This window comes from Microtus oregoni, unplaced genomic scaffold (assembly GCF_018167655.1).
Source record: "Microtus oregoni isolate MIOR12 unplaced genomic scaffold, Mior012 000032F_ref0000030, whole genome shotgun sequence".
Taxonomy (NCBI): Eukaryota; Metazoa; Chordata; class Mammalia; order Rodentia; family Cricetidae; genus Microtus; species Microtus oregoni.
This window is the reverse complement of record NW_024543091.1, coordinates 27,887,129-27,906,455: the sequence shown is the minus strand read 5'-3', so window position 1 is coordinate 27,906,455 and position 19,327 is coordinate 27,887,129. Positions and strand designations below refer to the sequence as shown.

The 19,327-nt window shown below is 41.2% G+C and overlaps 2 protein-coding genes across 5 annotated transcripts in view; one reads left to right on the top strand and one right to left on the bottom strand.

The window, feature by feature from the left end:
- The window catches only part of Bbs4 (Bardet-Biedl syndrome 4), a 28,498-nt gene extending 24,211 nt beyond the window's left edge, over positions 1-4,287 (bottom strand). For 2 of the 3 annotated variants that reach the window (XM_041679635.1, XM_041679633.1), the window contains exons 1-4: positions 3,704-4,287; positions 3,104-3,146; positions 1,588-1,667; positions 506-569 (exon numbers count right to left, since the gene is read on the bottom strand). In XM_041679635.1, coding sequence (XP_041535569.1) covers positions 506-569; positions 1,588-1,667; positions 3,104-3,146; positions 3,704-3,772 — 256 coding nt within the window. In that variant the 5' untranslated portion in view covers positions 3,773-4,287. The remainder of the gene's footprint in view (positions 1-505; positions 570-1,587; positions 1,668-3,103; positions 3,147-3,703) is intronic. The other variant, XM_041679634.1, reaches the window with a different exon arrangement.
- A 3,428-nt stretch (positions 4,288-7,715) lies between these two features.
- LOC121466097 (40S ribosomal protein S19-like) lies at positions 7,716-8,297 on the top strand. 2 transcript variants are annotated; one of them, XM_041679638.1, is made up of 2 exons: positions 7,716-8,044; positions 8,185-8,297. In XM_041679638.1, the coding sequence occupies exons 1-2, from the start codon at positions 7,840-7,842 to the stop codon at positions 8,295-8,297; spliced, it is 318 nt and encodes a 105-aa protein (XP_041535572.1). In that variant the 5' UTR covers positions 7,716-7,839. The 2 variants fall into 2 exon arrangements, with proteins under 2 accessions (XP_041535572.1, XP_041535571.1); XM_041679637.1 differs by having other exon boundaries at positions 7,716-8,277.
- The last annotated feature ends 11,030 nt before the right edge of the window (positions 8,298-19,327 follow it).

Here is a 19,327-nt window from a genome sequence, read left to right as displayed (position 1 = left end):
GATACCCTCTTCTGGCCTGCAGGTGTGCATGCAGGCAGAACACTGCATACATAATAAATAAATAGATAGATAGATAGATAGATAGATAGATAGATAGATAAATCTTAAAAAAATATTCCCTGGTGTCATGCTCCAGGTGCATGTGCACACACACACAGAATTGTGTTCAAATTTCAAAGGATAGTGAATACGTCTTTTGTGAGACAGTATCTGAATTTAAGTATTTCCTAAGTTGCTTGGTTGTTTTATTTCCCAAGAACCTAGACTAGGGCTGGAGAGATGGCTCAGTGGTTAAGAGCATTGCCTGCTCTTCCAAAGATCCTGAGTTCAATTCCCAGCAACCACACGGTGGCTCACAACCATCTGTAATGGGGTATGGTGCCCTCTTCTGGCCTGCAGGCATACACACAGGCAGAAGATTGTATACATAATAAATAAATGAAGAAAAAAAAAGAACCTAGACTAAATATATTTTTTCAGTAAGGAAAGAAACAATATGTCTTACCTTGGACATAGATCGCATATTCACACAATCCCTGAGTCTCCTGAAGCTGTTCTTTAATCAAAGCCTAAAAGAGAAGAACACTTGAGTAGTGATTAAGTGTTGCCAAGAAAACAGTAGAAATAGGCAAAGGCATGGATGAGATACCTAGGATACTAATGCTGACTAGTCAGGTAGCTCCTTCAAGAGTTTTGTTTTTCTTACCATCACTTATTTTAGAATGAGGCTAGCAAACCGAGGGCTCTTGGCATATTTCTGTATATCCCTCATTTAGAATACTTTTAGGGCTGAAAAGACAGCTCAGCAGTAAGGGAACGTGTTGCTCTTCCAAAGGACTGAGGTTCAATTACCAGCACCTAAAAGGCAGCTCATGACTGTCTGTAACTCCAGTACCTGATGCCATGTTCTGGCCTCCTCCAGCACTGCTTGCATGTGGTGCACAGACATACATGTAGGCAAGCATCCGCACACATATATTTAAAAATGTTTCAAGTTTTCTGTTTTTGCATTATTTTAAAAAGGAGCCATGAATTGTGGCACATGCCTACAATCCCAGAACTCAGGAGGTGAAGACAAGATCAAGAAATCATACCCTACTAACTACTGAGTTTGAAACTAATCTGGGCTACATGAAACCCTGTTTCAAACAAAACCAACGAAACGGTGACAAATATGAGATGACGACCACAGTGACTGTAAAATCTACATTACTGTCTTGGGCTAGCGTGAAGGCAAACACACTTTTAATCCCAGCACTCAGGAGGCAGAAGCAGGTGAATCTCTGTGAGTTCGAGGACAGCCTGGTCTACTTAGGAAGATCCCGGTTAGCCAGGGATACAAAGTGAGACCATATCTTTAAAAAAAAAAAATTAATTAAGCTACTATCTGGTTCATGACAGAAAAACTTTCTCAACCCCTATTTCAAATCTGATTAGTGAAGCTAGTACCATTGCAGATCAGCAAATCACATGGACTCGGCTAGGGTGCTGTAGGGGGTGCAAATTCAAGACATTCCCTGCCACGCTGTGCTGCGGGCACTGCCGGCCCAGTCTGCCTCTCATCCCTCCATTGCCGCAATCCCTCACCTTGCATGCGTCATAATCCTTCCGGATATAGTGGAGATGGATCAGCCAGTTCTGTTTCTCCACAATAGGAAACTCTGGAGCTAGAAAGTATTTTTTGACATAACAAACAATATAATCAGTGTTAGATCTTCTCCCTTAGCATATCATGTCTAAACTAACCATAAATAATTATGATACCATGTTAAATTCTTCATGGAATATGTAAATATCTTGTTTTCTGAATTATATTTATTTTGTGCCTCTCCATGTGTGGGTACACATGTTCCAAAGCTGTATATATACTTCTGTATATACAGAAGTCAGAGGACAATATTGGAGATGTTGGTTCTCTCCTTCCACCATGTGGGTCCCTATGGATTAAATCTGGACTATCAGAGTGGCAGCAGGTCCCTTAACTCACTGATCCATTTTGCTGACCCTTGGACTAATTCTTGGTTGACATACAGTCATCTTCTAGGCCTGTGGTCAACTGACCCATGGGTCTGACTCTAGAGAAAGGGTAAAATACATACTGGACTAACAATCACAGCACATACTAACTAGCCCTACTAACTAGATCAATCATTCGGTTATTAAATGAGGTAACAGCAGAATGATTCTCATATCCAGAAATGGTATAAAATATTAATAATTATGTCAGACACTTGCATAATTACAACTGAATTTCATAAATCTCAGCTACTCAGAAGGCTGAGAAAGAAGTATTTTAAATTCAAGACCAGCTTGAGCTGCACAGTGAATTTGGGTCAGTCTTGAAGATAAATAGGACATGGATTTTTCCCTCAGGAAATTAACAAAAGAAAAAAAAAACTTTTTAAATAAAATTAAATGGCACACTTATTTAACATATGCATAAAGTTAGTGAAGTTCTGGTTTGTACAAGAATTGAATGCTGGGGGCTGGAGAGATGGCTCAGAGGTTAAGAGCACTGATTGCTCTTCCAGAGGTCCTGAGTTCAATTCCCAGCAACCACATGGTGGCTCACAACCATCTATAATGAGATCTGGTGCCCTCTTCTGGCATACAAACATACATGGAAGGAATGTTGTATACATAATAAATAAATAAATCTTTAAAAAAAAAAGAATTGAATGCTTAGGGGGCTGGAGAGATGGCTCAGTGGTTAAGAGCACTGCCCGTTCCTCCAGAGGACCTGGTTTCAATTCCCAGCACCCACATAGCAGCTCACAACTGTCTGTAACTCCAGTTTCAGGGTATCCTATATGACACCTTCGCATCAATGCACATAAAGTAAAGTTAAATAAATTATAAAAAAAAGAATTGAATGCTTATTACGCAAATAAAAATTAGTGTACACTGACATATTAACCAACGAACATTTAAGTACATTACAGGTCACTAATAAATCTAACTGAATAAAATAAAACCTAGATATTGTGTAAGGGTTGAACCATTTCCTAACATGCTTTACAAAGCTCTGCTATATATATAATAGAATCAATAAGACAAAGAAACAGGTACATATATATATTATATATAAATATTACATACAGACCTTTTTTTGGTCTGGGTTTTTGAGATTCAGGAACCTGAGTTTTCTGAAATGAAAGAAGTTATGTGTGTTAAAGCAACCCATGTATTGCTAATTAAAAGCACATTCATATAACAAGAATGATCAGTAACTCACCAGCCATGTAATCAATCCATTAAACGAAGAGACATATAAAAAGAGGCACTTTGATTATGACTTAAATTACCACATTATTCTTTGGCTATCCAACTTGCTCATAATGCATAATACATATTATATGTGCATTTATAACTTACCAAAATTACAATGTATAAAATATACTCATATTAATACACTAAACTGATAGATACCTCATAAGGTATATTTAATGTTCTACTTCTAAGAAACCAAACCAGAAAATGTTTTTCATATTGCGTGTGTGTGTGTGTGTGTGTGTGTGTGTGTGTACTCATGTGCACGTGCAAAAGGGACATCCTTTAAGAGTCTTTTATTCCGTTCACCGATGTGAGTTCCAAGGACCTAACTCTTGTCAGGCTTGGTAACAAGCCATTTTATCCACTAAGCCAGCTCACCAGTCCATGATCTCTGTTTGATAAAAGGTAGACAGCTCAGTCAGTAAAGTACCTTTAGCACAAGTATGAAGACCCACGTTCTAGTGCTCAGTAGCTGAGTAAAAGCTGAGTGCCGAGGCATGTGTGCTGGGAAACAGAATCAAATAGACCCTTGGAGTTCACTGGCCAGCCAGCCTAGCCAAATCAGTACTCCAAGTGCAGTGAGAGACTCCGTCTGAAAAAATAAGGTGGAGAGCAATAGAGGAAGACGCTGGACATGACGACAGTGTACCAACAGACCCTGTAACTTATTAAAAAAATCTTTGAATGGATTTTTCTTATATCAGATCCCTAATTTTATACATTATATATACTCCATGATATGGGCCAGTTGTGGTAGCACACACCTTTAATCTAAGTACTTAGGAAGGCAGAGGCAGGAGAATCTCAAAGTTAAAGACTATCAATCTACCTAGGACAGCCAGGGCCATATAGTGATAACCTGTCTCAAAACAAAAATGAGAACAACAAAAAGATTTATATGCCTTAATATAAGGAGGAAAATACTGGCTGTAATTTTTCAGAAATAAAAGAAACTTTTAAAAATATTTCTTTGTTTTATGTGTATGAATGTTTTGCCTGCATGTTTGTTTACTGTGTCTGTGTTTGGTACCCACAGAGGTCAGAAGAGGCATTGGATCCCCTGGAATTAGTCATGGATGGTTGTGAGCCACCACATGGGTGCTGAGAATGGAACCTTGGTCCTCTGCAAAAGCAACAAACAATCTTAACCACTGAGCCATCTCTCCAGTCGCAAAACAAAAAATTTTGAAAAGGTACAGTGTAGGCTGGCCTAAAACTCATGACTCTCCTATCTCTACCTCTTCAATCTATACAACTAGTTGCATCTCCATAACCGGCAAAAGAAACTCCATACTCAGATATATCATGAGGAAAGGCTGACCAAGCCAAGCATGGTGATGCATGCCTATAATCCCATCACTTAGAAGACTGAGAAAGGATGATCTTCAGTTTGAGGCTAACCACAGATACATGGGCAAACCCTGTTTCAAAAAACAAAACAACAGAACTGGAGACAACGGCTCAGCTGTTAAAAGCATTGACTATTTTTACAGAGGACCCAGGTTCAAGTCCCAGCACCCACGTGGTGGCTAACAACAGTCTGTAGCTCCAGTTCCAGGGAATCCAATGCCCCTTTTGGGCTCTGTGGGCATCAGGCACATGGTACACTCACACATATTCAGGTAAAACCCCCATACATGTAATCTTTGGTTTTAAAAAAAAGCCCTAAAACAATAAAAGCAACAACAACAAAAAAGTAAGGCAAGGGCAATAAAAAACAGTATACTAAGTAACTCCCACTGAAATCCTGCCCTAGCTCAACAAATTCTAAAGGACTAGGGTGTCATGAAGTGGTGCAGTACATGGGCATGGATGAGATCCAGGTTTAATTCTCAGTTCCAATAATAATAATAACAATAATAATAATAGGCAAATGCGGAAGACTCAGAATTTCAGTTTATAGACTCTTATGCTTTTAAAGAAATTACATTAGGAAATGAAAAAAACAATCACAGAATGAAAGAGGGAGTGAAATGAGCAAATGAACTGGTAAAAGCATGTGAGTATTCTCAGCAACTCGTTACACAAAGAAACGGTGTAGCTTGTGGTATGTACAAGGCAGAAGCACAAAATTAAAAACAATAAACAGGCAAAACCAAAAACAATAGAATAAACAGGCAGATAGCGATGGGTATTGAAGGATCTGATGATTCCTGCAGCATGCAGAAGTTAAGTCTGCATCCTAAATGTCTTCAGTACTCACAAATGGAAGATGCCATGTGGCTACTTCCTCCTGGAGGAAGGAGGGAGTCTTACCAGACTCAAAGAGTTGAAAAAACTTCCTGTTCTCACGAAGCTCAGGATTTACACACACAGGATCATCAACGCAGTAAATAACTGCTGGGGAGACAGTCGGGTCAGGCTTAGTGAAGCTGTGCAGGAGTGCAGGCTTGGGAAGTCATCACCAGTGCTAGGGTGGGCTTTTCTGTGATGTAGCTGCCTTTAGGTCACCTATGTTACCATAGTAACCCCACACAAACTTTCTGGTTCACCAACTAGTCGGAGAATCATTTCTTTGGCTTGTTTTAAGTAACCTACCCTTAGGGAGGACAAATGTTTGTTCATATCGCCCCCAAGAAAAGTTGCACAACATAACTGGTACCCAAACAGGGTCCAAGAGAACCAAAGAGGAGTAGGGAGGAGGAGTGGTTGCATGGTCCCTATGATGAGGGTGAGGAGACATGTTAACTGGGGCTGATCTGTCTTAGAGTGGAACAGGGCCAATCCTGACATGGCTATCTTTCCCTAGATAGAATGGCATAGTATGTCTCGTTACTATACTGGCAGTTACACATGTCCTGCAATGGGTGATATGACATCTGATTAAAGCCACACCATCTAAGACTGAAGTGTCCTTAGGGAGGAATCCCAGTATACAGTATATAATATGGGGTGGCAAGCTTCTTTAATAAAGGGTGACCACCATGTACATTTGAGGATGTTTCCAAGCCACTGATATACTAGAGAATACACTGCAGTCTCTGAAAGTAAACCTTAAACAGGGTGTAGCAGCTATTGTACAGACTTTAGTGTGGGCAAGAAGATATGCAACTGAGGCTCAGCTCTCTGCCCCAAAGAACTTGCCTATGTAAACAAAAGGCAGGGCTGTCCTCTACATCAGCCTCTGATCTAGCAGTAAAGGGTGAGGGTAAGATGGAGATGCTACCTTGCCAGGTCTTACAGCTGACAGGATACAAGGGAAAGAATACAAGTCAGATCTGAAGCTCTTTGTCTAGGATCCAAGAACTTGGAACCATTGGGAAGAACTGGAGTGTAGAAGAGGAACACAGAAGTGAGAAGATGCCCCTCAAGTCTGACCTTCAAGATAGAGGAAGGGGAAAAAGTCCATGATTCAGTGTGCAATCAGAGGCCTGAATCATGGCCCTGAATAGGAAACTATGGTAATTAGGGAATATTCTGCCATCTGAACTCTTGGACTGGAGGAAGACTTTTAAACAGAAAATGAAAGAGTTTCTTATAGCCAGAGACTACAGACATGGGGGTGAAGTGATCAGTCCAAGTGCCATGCAAGCAGAAAAACTTAGTAAAACAACTACCCATTCTCCCTTGAGCCAAAGGCTGCAGAATATTAAGGCAATACAAGGGAAATAAAGCTTCTGATGGACTGGCTCACATGCGTGAGTCATTAGGGACACTTGGCTATTACAGGCTGAGGCTCCTGGAAGACAACAGAGGGACAGACATTACTGAGGGATTAGGCATGAGAAAGGCAGGCTTTGATGTCCAGTCTACTGGGGTCCAAAAGCACTACAAGATGGCTCAGAAAGTCTAGCACTTGAGTTTAACCCCCAGGATCCACATGGTAGGAGGTCCTCTGACCTCTGAATGTGTACTACTGTGTACACACACACACACACACGTAAATATAAAAAACTTTTAAAGAAAGAAGGACTAGTGAGATGACTAGCAGGTAAAAGCTTTTGCCTCACAAGCCTGACAACCTGAGTTCAATCACTGGAACCCACAAGCCTGTAAAGCATTTTAAAAAATATTTATTTCAGCAGGTACTCAGAACTGGCATGGGGCTTTTGTGGTTTTATTGAATCCCACGGTTGGATAAGATCTTTATGAAGTAGGAGAAGCCCTGGAAGATGTACTTTAATAGGCATATACATATATTTAGTTTGTAAGATACTAAAGCATTCAAATAGGAATGAGAGAAAAAACAAAGAATGGGTTCTGTCCAGGACATTATAAGGCAAAAGTGGCAAGACTTGTGTTGACAAGAGTTATTAGTGGCCAGGCGGTGGTGGCTCACGCCTTTAATCCCAGCACTCGGGAGGCAGAGGCAGGCGGATCTCTGTGAGTTCGAGACCAGCCTGGTCTACAAGCGCTAGTTCCAGGACAGGCTCCAAAAACCACAGAGAAACCCTGTCTCGAAAAACAAAAAAAAAAAAAAGAAAAGAGTTATTAGTGAAAAAATTAACAACAAAAAAATGTGGTGCCAGGGAACTTTTAAATCCCAAGCAAAAATTCACAGAATGCATCAATGACTTAAGAAAAAAAAGTAGCCTTTCCCCTGGCTAGCAGCGCGGAGGCCGCACGATGCCTGAAGTTACTGTAAAAGACGTTAACCAGCAGGAGTTCGTCAGAGCTCTGGCAGCCTTCCTCAAAAAGTCCGGGAAGCTGAAAGTCCCCGAATGGGTGGACACAGTCGAGCTGGCCAAACATGAAGAGCTTGCCCCCTATGATGAGAACTGGTTCCATACGCGAGCTGCCTCTACAGCACGGCACCTGTACCTGCGTGGTGGTGCCGGGGCTGGCTCCATGACCAAGATCTATGGAGGACGGCAGAGAAACGGTGTCAGGCCCAGCCACTTCAGCAGAAGCTCCAAGAGTGTGGCCCGCCGCGTTCTCCAAGTCCTGGAGGGACTGAAAATGGTGGAAAAGGACCAGGACGGGGGCCGCAAGCTAACACGTCAGGGACAGAGAGATCTGGACACGATTGCCGGACAGGTGGCAGCTGCCAACAAGAAGCATTAGAACAAAGGATGCTGGGTTAATAAATTGCCTCATTCATAAAAAAAAAAAAAAAAAGAAAAAGAAAAAAAGTAGAACTAAAAAAAATATTAAGCTTGTTTCAGAGGTGGACAGAGAATGTGGTGTCCACTTCTCCCCTGCGAGAAAATAGACTGCAGGTGGAGCTGGTTCATTCAGGCCAGAATCCTTTCAACAGTCTAATAATGGAAAAGTAAGTGCCAGAGTGCTGATCCAGAGCCTGCTAGAATCAGAGGCAGCTCCAACAGGTAGCACAGCAGGCAAAACTTCAGCGCTGCTTCCCTTGGGCAGGAGTCAAGCTAACCAGCACTCAGCCCCAGCCAAGGTCATCAGAGGTGGGAAGGTGTACATCAGCACCCAAGATGCTCATAGAAATGACTGTGGATTATGGAAGACTAGTCACCCATGCAACTGTTGTACCCAACATTGCTCTTTGAGCAAAAAAATTGATACAAGTGATGAGATCTTTACATGCTATATAGAACCTTACTAACAGACAGCAATGGGCTTTTAGTGATTCTACCCACCCTCTATAAAAAGTTTTCATTAGTGCTGCGAGATGCCTCATGGAAAAAATGCTTGCCCTGAAAGTGTGAAAACCGGAATACTGATCCCCAGAACCCACACAGAAGTTAGGTAGGCATGGCAGGCAGAAACAAGATCCTCTAAGAAAGCTGGCTAGCTAGACTAGCTGTTTGGTACAATCTAGGTTCACATAAGAAGAGACCTTGTCCCAATAAACAGAAACAAAGAGCAACAGGGAAAGACACCTGGATACCACACCTTTGGGCCCTCACATGCATCACGTGCACACTCACCCACCACAGACATAAGCCCACACATATGTAAACACACATACTGAGAACATGCACTCAAATACCTGCAAAAGAAAAGCTTTTGTTATATGAGTTATATGCTGGGAATTGAACCTGGATTCTCTTCAAGAACAAGTGCTCTTAACCACCAAGCCATCTCTTCAACCCAGCAATCATTCTTATACAGTGAAGTACCCATAAAAATCCCAAAGGACAAATTTTAGAGTTTCTGCAGAGATAACACATGGAAGTTCATAGGTGAAAAGCTGGAGAAGACATGGCTGGAAACTCTGAGTTCCTTCTCCCACCCATACCTTGTCCTATATATCTCTCCATCAGAATCCTTTATAATAAACCAACAAATAAGCATCTTGAATTAAATTGCCAGCTGCTTAGAAGCAAACCAACAAGCTGCAGCTCAGCTGGCACGGGAAGGGGGCAATCCTGGAGGCTGAGCTCCGGACACGTGGTACTGTCAGAACAGAATTCGGTTTAAGAGGACATCCAGCTGCTATCTGCTGCTGCTGCAGAACCGCTCCCTTGTATGGTGTGCGAGGAAAACTCCACACATATATCTGGTATAGGAAGCAACTTGTCATATTGTGTATATAGGAGAAGAAACTGGGTCTAAGGCTCATTTTCTCCTCAGAAATGAACAAAAAATTAAGGGGATGAATTTGCATTACAAAATCCCCATATAACAAAAGATTAGCAGCAGAAACTAAATACAAAATAATCAGGAAAACAGAAAAGCACAAAAATAAGCAATACAAAGAATCATTATACCTCAGGAAGGGATAGCCAATGATTTTCTACCCAATAATCAGGACAATGAAAATTAATATAACAGTAAGGCATAATTTCATATCTACCATAACTGCAAAATTTTAAAGAACTGTTGGTAGAAGCATAAGTATGATAAACACCTTAAGTTTCCCATAAACTATTAAGCTGAAGATGTACACATGCGACGACCCGGCAATTAACTTGCAGGTGTATCCTAGGACAACTGTTAACCATGGCAGCACTGCAAGGCTAGGGCTATGGTGGGGAAAGTGTGGGTTTTATTTTTGTTTTTAATAACTATTTTGTCTGTGGTAGTTCTAGTTTTTGTCTTGGTGTACTCAGGCTCATATGTGCTAGGTAAGTACCACACCAGGATGTTACACCTCGAGCTCCTTTCTTCCAAATAGACAGCATCTCCCTACAGATCTACGTATGTTTTCCTTTGTCACAAAACAAACACCACCATGTGGGTGCTAGGAACCCAACCTGGATCTTTTTCAAGAGGATTCTCAAGCAAGTGCTCTAACCACTGAGCGAACTCTCTAGCCTTTAGAGAGTTTTTAAAGATCACTTTAAAAATGAATAGATAATCCCAGCACTTGGGAAGCGGAGACAGGATTATCTCTGTGAGTTTGAGGCCAGCCTGGTCTACATTATCTAACTCCAGGCCAACCAAAGCTACAGAATGAGACCCCATCTCAAAAAACAGTAACAAAAACACCCTCCTAAAATTCTAGTTTCCATGCACTGAAAATAAGAAATTGTTACAAAAAAAAGGAAAACTTCTAGCAGTAAACATAACAATGAAAATAAGTAACTGAAGGATCAAACATAAAAGTCATTTCAAAACTAAAGCCATTCTCTTTCAATACAATTAGACTCAAACATACAGCACAATTTCTGCAATCAAAGAAATTAAGTTCAAGGTCTGTTACACACTTATCTCCTGCAGCAATAATACACATGCTAAGTGCAGTGGCACACACCTTTGATCTAAGCACAACACATGAGAGTCAGAGGCAGGCAGATCTCAGGCAGTTGACGGCTAGTTCCAGGCTATACAGCAAGTCCCAGGCCAGCCAGAGCCACATGCTAACTTAGACCCTTTCTCAAAAACAGTAAAAAGGTATGGTACAGCAGTATTGTGGAATTGAAATACTCTTCATCTCTCATATTTATGATTGTGTACATTATGCATTTCTCTGATGGTTGTAATAGGCCTCTAGACCTTAGTAGGCCCTGAGGTCTTAGCATAACTGACTCCATGATGAAAGTACCATTCAAGCCATAAAACTCAGCACACAGACAACACTACCTGAAAACAGACCTAATTCATTGAAGTCCATAGTTCTGGGAAAGTCTAAATGTACTAAGCTTCCTTTCTGACTTCTGTAGTTCTGCTTCCATCTCACTGTTCTTGTTGACTGAAGTATGTTAACCAGAGTATGGCTTTTGTGCTTAAATGCTCTCCCTATGAAAGGCTTGGTGCTACAATGGAATCTTGAACATCTAGTGTAGTTGCCGGCCAGCCAGCTAATAAAGACTTTCTATTGGCTTAAATCCATGTCCCAGGATCTTCTCTGGTGGATACTCACGACAGTGGTGCCAATATCTTAAACCTAATAATACTAATCATGCTATTTTAATTTTTAGCTTATGCACTGAGCTTCCTTCTCTGTATTGAGTTTTCTGAATACAGACTGCTGTGATTACCCTGCAAATAAAAGAGCAAACAGCAGAGGGTTCTACCTGAGACAACACTACATTATAAAACTGTCAACCAGAGGCAGCTAATTTAGTCTATGTTTTCCAAGGTGTTTTTTAAATGACAATATAAAAAAAACTGAAATAATTCTATTAGTGCAGGAGTGCAGGGCAAAGTTTGAAACCCAACAGTAAAGTAAGGGAGAAAGTTTTATATTTGGGATTTCTCAGAAATTTAATTCAATTATGAACATCTTCCTTTAAAAAACAAAAACCAACCCCCCAAAAAAACCCTACTGCCAAAAAACTAAAAATAGAATTATCAGCCCTTGCCTAGTGGTCCAGAGATACATATTTATAGTACCAGCATCTTGGTACTGAGACAAGGGAATGGCAGCTTGGGATATGCAAGAAGACCCTATCTCAAAACAACAAAACATCCCTATGATCCAGCCAGCCTACGACTGAGGACAGACCTGAAGAAAACACAATCACTGCAGCACTGTTCATAGTATGAAAGCAGAGAATCAGTGGAGGTGCCCAGCAACGGATACAAACAAATGGGTAAATATATCACTTAGTGAGAAAAAAGATGAGGTCTAATCTGCAGCAGCATGGGGAAAGTTAAGCCAAGTAAAATATGCCAAGCAGATAAAGCCAAGGCACGTTCTTGCTCCTCTGTGGAAGCTTTTAAAAAGTTGATTTCATGGGAAAATAGAGTAGAACAAGAGGTTAGCAAAGTAGCAGAACAAGAAGTGGGGAAAGGGAAAAGATGGAGTGGGAGAAAGTTCAATAATAGGAACCAAATGCCGACAGATAGGAGGAATAAATGCTTATGACCCGCAGCACAGTGGGATGGCTACTGTTCACAATTTATAGTTATAAAGAACTAGGGGGGAAAGGAATTTAAAGGTTCCAAACCCGCAAAGAAGAAATACTAAAATAGAAATGCTAATTACCATTACACACAGTACGCATGAACTGACGTATCATCATACTATATCTCATAAACGTACAATTATTATGAGTCAATTAAAAAATTCAGCTGGGAGTGATGACGTACTCCTGTAATCCCCTCACTAGGGAGATGAAGGCCGTAGGATTGTGGTAAATCCGAAAGCAGCCTGGACTAACTAGCAAATACTATGTACATACAAGACCCGCACAAACAAGCAAGGACATGAGAGATGTACAAGGATGCAAAAAGCCAACTACTACTGGGTCAGCCTGAATTCACGTAGGCTGTCTGTGAAATTAACCAAAGCTTAATTTAAACAGCTGAGTTCTGAAAGAGCTCATTTCCAAAACATAACCACAAGGGGAAACAAGGTGCCAGTCGCAGTGAGAGGGCAGGAGCGCTGAGAGCTCACGGGCTCCGTCCTATCAAATTTCGAATCCTCGGTTATCAAAAACTGTCTAGCGAAGGTGCGTACGCCCTCCCCAGGAAAAACAAAAAAACCTACAGAGCAGGAAAAACAGCCATCACCAGTGAAAATCGCTCTCTTCTGCCCGAGCGGAGGAGCAGTCCCGATACAGACCAAGCGCTAAACAGCCTGGCACTCGCCCAGCCTGGCGGGGAGCGCGACCTGGCCGCGTCGCATCCCCCACGGCCACGTCGAGCGCCTTGGCGTCCGCCTCGCCCGGCCTCGGCTCCCCGCCCGGCCTCACCGCCCAGCCGGGCCCCGCCCTGAGGCGGTCACTGTCCCGCAGAACCTCAGCGCTTACCATCCTAAATTTCTCCTCAGCCATCTTGGCTCCGCCCACCGCTGCGCGACCGGAAGCCAACCGTTTCCCCGACAGCCAGCAGAGCCGGAAGTCGTAAACCGGGGAAGGAAGGAGGAACCCGAGCCAGGAAGTTGGTTGCGGAGAGGAAGGCTGCGGCGGTAAGGTTAGTAAACTCCTGGCGTCTCCATAGAGTGACATGACCACAGATGGCATAGCTCGGAAGGAAAAGGTGAGGGAACTCGCAGCCGGAGGTCAGACATGATCTCTGCACCGGTCTGGATGACTTTGGAGTGTAATATGTCAGTCAGATATTAGATAACGAAGCAAAGTTTATGAAGAAAACAGTTCACTCAATAAATACAAGTAGCTCCTAAACATACGAAAATAAAACTACCAGGAAGAGGAATATGCAAGGGTATGTTTCCAAGAGATTTGATCTACCTCACGTTGACAACAAAATTTGTCACCGACATATTTGTGAGGAAAACATGCTTTCTTCACCAGTGGAAACAAATTGGTCAAGCTCTCAACAGGCGTTTAGCAACTAAAAAAAAAAATTAAAAATACACATAACCTTTAACCAAATTGTTTCAATTATAGGAATTTATTCTATACGTATAGACATGAAACATGGCTTTACATACAAAGATATCCAATGTGTCATTGTTTGGAATAAACCAAAGCTTGAGAAACAACCTAAATACCCAACAGTAGAAATTAAATAAATTATAAGAAGTTCATATTATGTGGCATATGAAAAGAGGCAACTATTTACATGATAAGAATTGCCAAGGTACACTAATAGATAATGACAACGTGCAAAAAAATGCATATAGTATTTATGTTAATAAAGAGAAAGCAAAAATAAAGAATATTCACACAGTTATTTATTAGAAAATATTTTTGGAAGAATATTCAGATACTAAAAGTGGTTACCTCTAGGGAAGAGAACTGGGTAGCAGAGATGCAAAGAACAGAGGTAGACTTAATACAACTTTTAATTTTACACTATATGCACGTATTATCTATGCCAGTAATAAAGATAAAATTAACAAAATGTATCACCTAGCATTCGGGTTGTGAGAACTGCTAAGAAAGAAATATAGAACAATAGGAGAAAATAACCAGGGGCTTCCACCTAAACTAGCAAGGCAAGCTTCTTCTAGGTTGATATTTTAAATTACATCTAAAGAATAAGGCATTATTAGCTGGAGGAAACAGGCCGAGGAAGCATGCAGACCAGGGAAGAATTCTAAGGCAGAGAAAGAAATTGTGCCAAGACCCTGAGGATGGAAAAAAGCTTGGCTAGTTTGCAGCACAAAGGACATTACAGCTGGAAAAGAAAAAAATGAGGAAGTGTTGGTTCCCATAGTTGAGGAGGTTGTACAGTCCAGTAGGGTAGACCCACCAAGGCCATTAGACCTGCCAAGGCCATTTGAGGGAGTCTATTATAAAGGGCAGTGGGAAGGCACTAGAGTTTTGAGTAAGGAATGGCTTGCTAAGAATGAACAGTTCAAGAGTTCTTGTTAACTACTGAGTGGAGAATTAATTAAGAATGCCAAGAATTAGCAGGGTGCAGTGGCAAGCATTTAATCCCAGCACTTTGGGAGGTAAAGGCAGGTGGATTTTTATGAGTTTGAGGCCAGCCTGGTCTATAGTAGGGAGTTCCAGAATAGCCAAGGCAAAATAGTGAGACCCTGTTTCAAAAAAGAATAATGTCAAGAATTGATAATCTAAGAGAGATTAGTTTCCTTGGATAGAAGAGATGGTACAAAAGAATAGAAAAGCGGGTGCTTAGTGGCACACACTTGTGACCCTGGCACTGGAGAGGCTGCAGAAAGACCAGAAATTCATGAACAGCCTTAATAACATAGTGAGCTCCAGGTCGGCCTGCCTGGCTATATGAAAGGCTGTCTCAAAAAATAGTAGTAAACAGATAAAAATAAAAGAGGAGGAAAAACAGGCCTGGCAATCTTAGCCCTGAGAAGGCTGAAAACCAGAGGACTGCCATGAATCTGAGGCTACTGTGGGCTACACGTGAGTTCCAAGCTAGGCGTGGCTATATGGTAAGACCTTTTTTCCAAAACAAACAGGCTGGTCACAGTGGCACAGCATTTAGGAGGCAGAGGCAGGAGGATCAGCCAAGATAGGCCTGTCTAGTCTATATAAGACATTAAAGAAATGTAGGAAATATCTAGAGTAAATCTATGATCATAAAAATTAATGTTGGTGAATGAGGGAAAGAGATTCATGTTAAAGGAATACTGCCAGGTTTCTAACCGCGAAAACAAATTATGTACAGCCAAAACTATACATGGAAACCCTGTCTCGAAAACAAAAAGCAAATTGGGTGAATTGTTCAGCCAGTTACTAAGGTGGAGAGCTTTAAGGATGTTAGTAGCAAGTTAATGATCTTGCTCCCCAGTACATAAACCTCCTTTGAAGGGACCCTGTGAGGATAATATTCTTTAGTATGCAGAAGCCTTTATTATATGTTTTACATTTATCATGAGGAGGGGGTGCATATACTATGGCACGTATGTAGTGGTCAGAGAACAATTCTTGGAAGTCAGTTCTCTCCTTCCACTGTCAGTCGGGAGGATGGAATTCAGGTCATTGGGCTTGGCAGCAAACATTGTTACCCACTGACCCATGTTACCCATCTCTCTTTGACCCCAGACTTTAGGAAGAAGGTAGAATCCCCACCCTTTTTTATTGCAAGGGCTACCATTTTCATTTTTAAAAAGGGCATTTGTTTCTCAAATTGTTTGCATCAAACATAGTGTTTCAGTTAGGTAATTAGAATATCTCAAAGAAAAATCCTAGGAATTCCTTAGAGCATGTTTAGTGTGTCACAAGCACATCTTCGTTTCCCTTGGCAAACTCCCATCAGAGCAGCTCTGCTCATCAGAATGTTCAAATTATGTAGCTGTGGGATGAATTATAAACAATCGCTATTTCTTCATGTTTAATGGTGGCAGGAGAGGTATTAAGCATCATAACGTCCATCTCTCCAGTGTAAGTCTAAAGAAGCTGCAGCTACATTTCTCTATTTGGAGTATTTAATTTCTGGACTTTAAGGTTCTCAGCCAACTTTGTTCTGAAGCCACCTGCTAGGCATCTCTCTAGCATCTCAGGCTTCCCAGAACCCACACCATTACCTGTCAACATTGTAGGAAAATGCCCCTTTAAAAGCACACTAAGTACTAAGTATTCATATTTTTCAAAATCTTTCATGGAATATTGCCTCTTCATGATAGTACAAATGACTGTAGTCAGTGGAGAATGTAGCCGAAGCAGACAGTGCTTTGCTTATAAGACAAAAATACTAGACATCTCAAAATGTCCATCACCAAGGACAGTTGAAATGAATCAAAGCGAGATGCTACTGTAAGATATACTATCTAGCTTGTAAAAATTCCTGGACATGTAAAAAAAAATAAGCAGCTGCAGGTTATATAGGGAAAAGAAAGAAAAATATGATAAGCTTCCATTTGTTGGTTAAAAATAAAAATTACCAGACGGGGCAGTGGTGGTGCACACCTTTAATCCCAGGACTGGGGAAGCAGAAGCAGGTGGATTTCAGTGAGTTTGAGGTCAGCCTGGTCTACAGAGTGAGTTCTAGGACAGCAAGGACTGTTTCACAGAAAAAAACCTATCTCGAAAACAAACAACCAAAAAAAAATTAGTGGGCCCAGAGAGGTGGCTCATTAGTTAAGAGCACTCGTGGCTCTTTCAGAGGGCTGGAATTCAGTTCCCAGCAACTATCAACTGCCTGCAACTCAGTTACATGGAATCTGACACCCATTCTGGCTTCTGTAATGCACGTATACGGTCCTTCATATACAAACACATAAAATAAAAACATGCTAGAGACATGGCTTAGTGGTTAAGAGCATTCGTTTTTGTTTATATATATACAATATAGTTTGTTGAGACAGGGTTTCTTTGGTAGCCTTGACTGTCCTGGAACTCAATCTGTAGACCAGGCTGGCCTCAAACTCACACGATCCACCTGCCTCTGCCTCCCATGTGCTGGGATTAAAGGTGTGTGCCACCATCGCTCAGCCCATAGCACTTGTTCTTGCAGAGGACCCAGGGTTGGTTCCTAGCACCCACATGGTGGTTCACAACTGTTCATAATTCTAGTTCCAGGGATCCTCTTCTGATCATCATAAAGCACCAGGTACATATGTGGTGCAAGAATGTTAAGTGCAAGCAAAACACTCATAACACATAAAATATATAAATCTCAAAACAATTTTAGGGTGGGAGAGTTGGCTCAGTAGTTAAGAGCACTTGTTCTTGCAAAGGACCCAGGTTCAATTCTCAGAACCCATATGGAGTCTCACCACTTCCTTGGACGAGCAGAGACAGGCAGATCTCTGGGTTCAAGGCCAGCCAGGGCTGTTACACAGAGAAACCCTGTCTTGAAAAACAAAACAAAAATCTTTTTGAAAACAAAACAAAACAACTTAGCTAGATGTATCGCAGGCAACTGGCTAAACTACTACAGCAAAACTGCAACCATGGGAGGAGGGGAATACAGGTAGTAAAAACTTGAGCAAAACACCCAAGGGCAGAGTACAATTAAATGACTTCTTTAAAGTCCCCAAAGAATACAAGGTCAGCATGGAATGAGAATTCTATACCCAAAAATAATAACTTGGGAGGAGGCGACAGGAGGATCAGAAGATTATCCTTAATACACAGAAAATCTGAGGCCAGCCTGGGCTACACGAGACCCTGTCCCAAACAGAATATAACAATTCTGTATCCAAATAAAACAGCCCTCACAAAGAAAAAAAGGGAAATACATTCTTCCACCAATGAAAAGTCAGAGAATTCATTTCTAGAGAAAGGAGAGTGGATGTACAATTTACTGGTAGAGCAACTGCCTAGTGAGTGTGGTTTAATCCCTGGCATTCAGACTTGAGAAATTAGATCAGATGAAACCTTAGGTTTACTGGAAACCAGGAAGAATAATAGTATGTACTCTAAAGTTTATAGATATATAAAAAGCAAATAAATCATTAAAGTATTAAAGTACCATATACAACACACATATATGTGATTTCTAGTTCTACACAGACCCAAACAGAACATATTAGGTTTTTAAATTATAAATTCACTGAAAATAAAATTCCATTTATACTAGCCACATCTAAGTGTTCAATAACCATCATTTAGCTACCATATTTTTAAGTACAATGTATATTCCCATCACCTTGGGCAGTGTTACTGTAGAGTGAGAGGGAACAAAGAGTACTGTTTTTTTGTTTGGTTTTGGTATTTCAACACAGGGTTTCTCTGAGTAGCCCTGGCTATCTTGGAATTCACTTTGTAGACCAGGCTGGCCTCGAACTCAGAAGTCCACCTACTTGACTCTGCTGGGATCAGAGTTGTGTGCCACCACTGCCAGGCTTAGTAGCAAGAGTACTTTAAGCTTTACAATGCATGTTTCTGCGGCTCTTCTTCCTCTCCCCTTCTGAAACCTTTCCCCTCCATTTTTAAAAATGACATTTATCTCTTCACTAGGAGAAGCCTGTACATGATGTGTGTGGATGTGAGAAGACAACTTGCCAAAACTGGTTCTTTCCTACCCTGTGTGTCTTGGGGATGGAACTCAGGCCATCAGATTCAGCAGCATGCACCACTTTACCTGCTTAGTCATCTTAACCCTCCCTTTAAATAGACTATACTGGCCTGCAGATAGGCAGGCAGGAGACTGGACAGTAACTAGAGTACAGCCTGCAGCTTAAACTTTTAAAAATAGCTCAAGGGTTTAATGTACAAAGCCCTTGAACTGTATTTAGCCCGTGGTATAGTTGTTAAAGTCTCTTAATTCTTCACACTACAAAACTCTATGACACTTAGAATCAGAAAAGCATCTGATAAAATTTAGCAATGTTTCCTAATAAAAATGCTCAGTAAAATACAGAAAGAAATGAACTCCTACAGGTTTGTAAAGTACATATATTTAAAAAAATTTACCACTAGAACTG

Excerpts from the sequence above, each read along its gene's own strand:
- LOC121466097 (XM_041679637.1), top strand. The coding sequence starts at position 7,840 with ATGCCTGAAGTTACTGTAAAAGACGTTAACCAGCAGGAGTTCGTCAGA.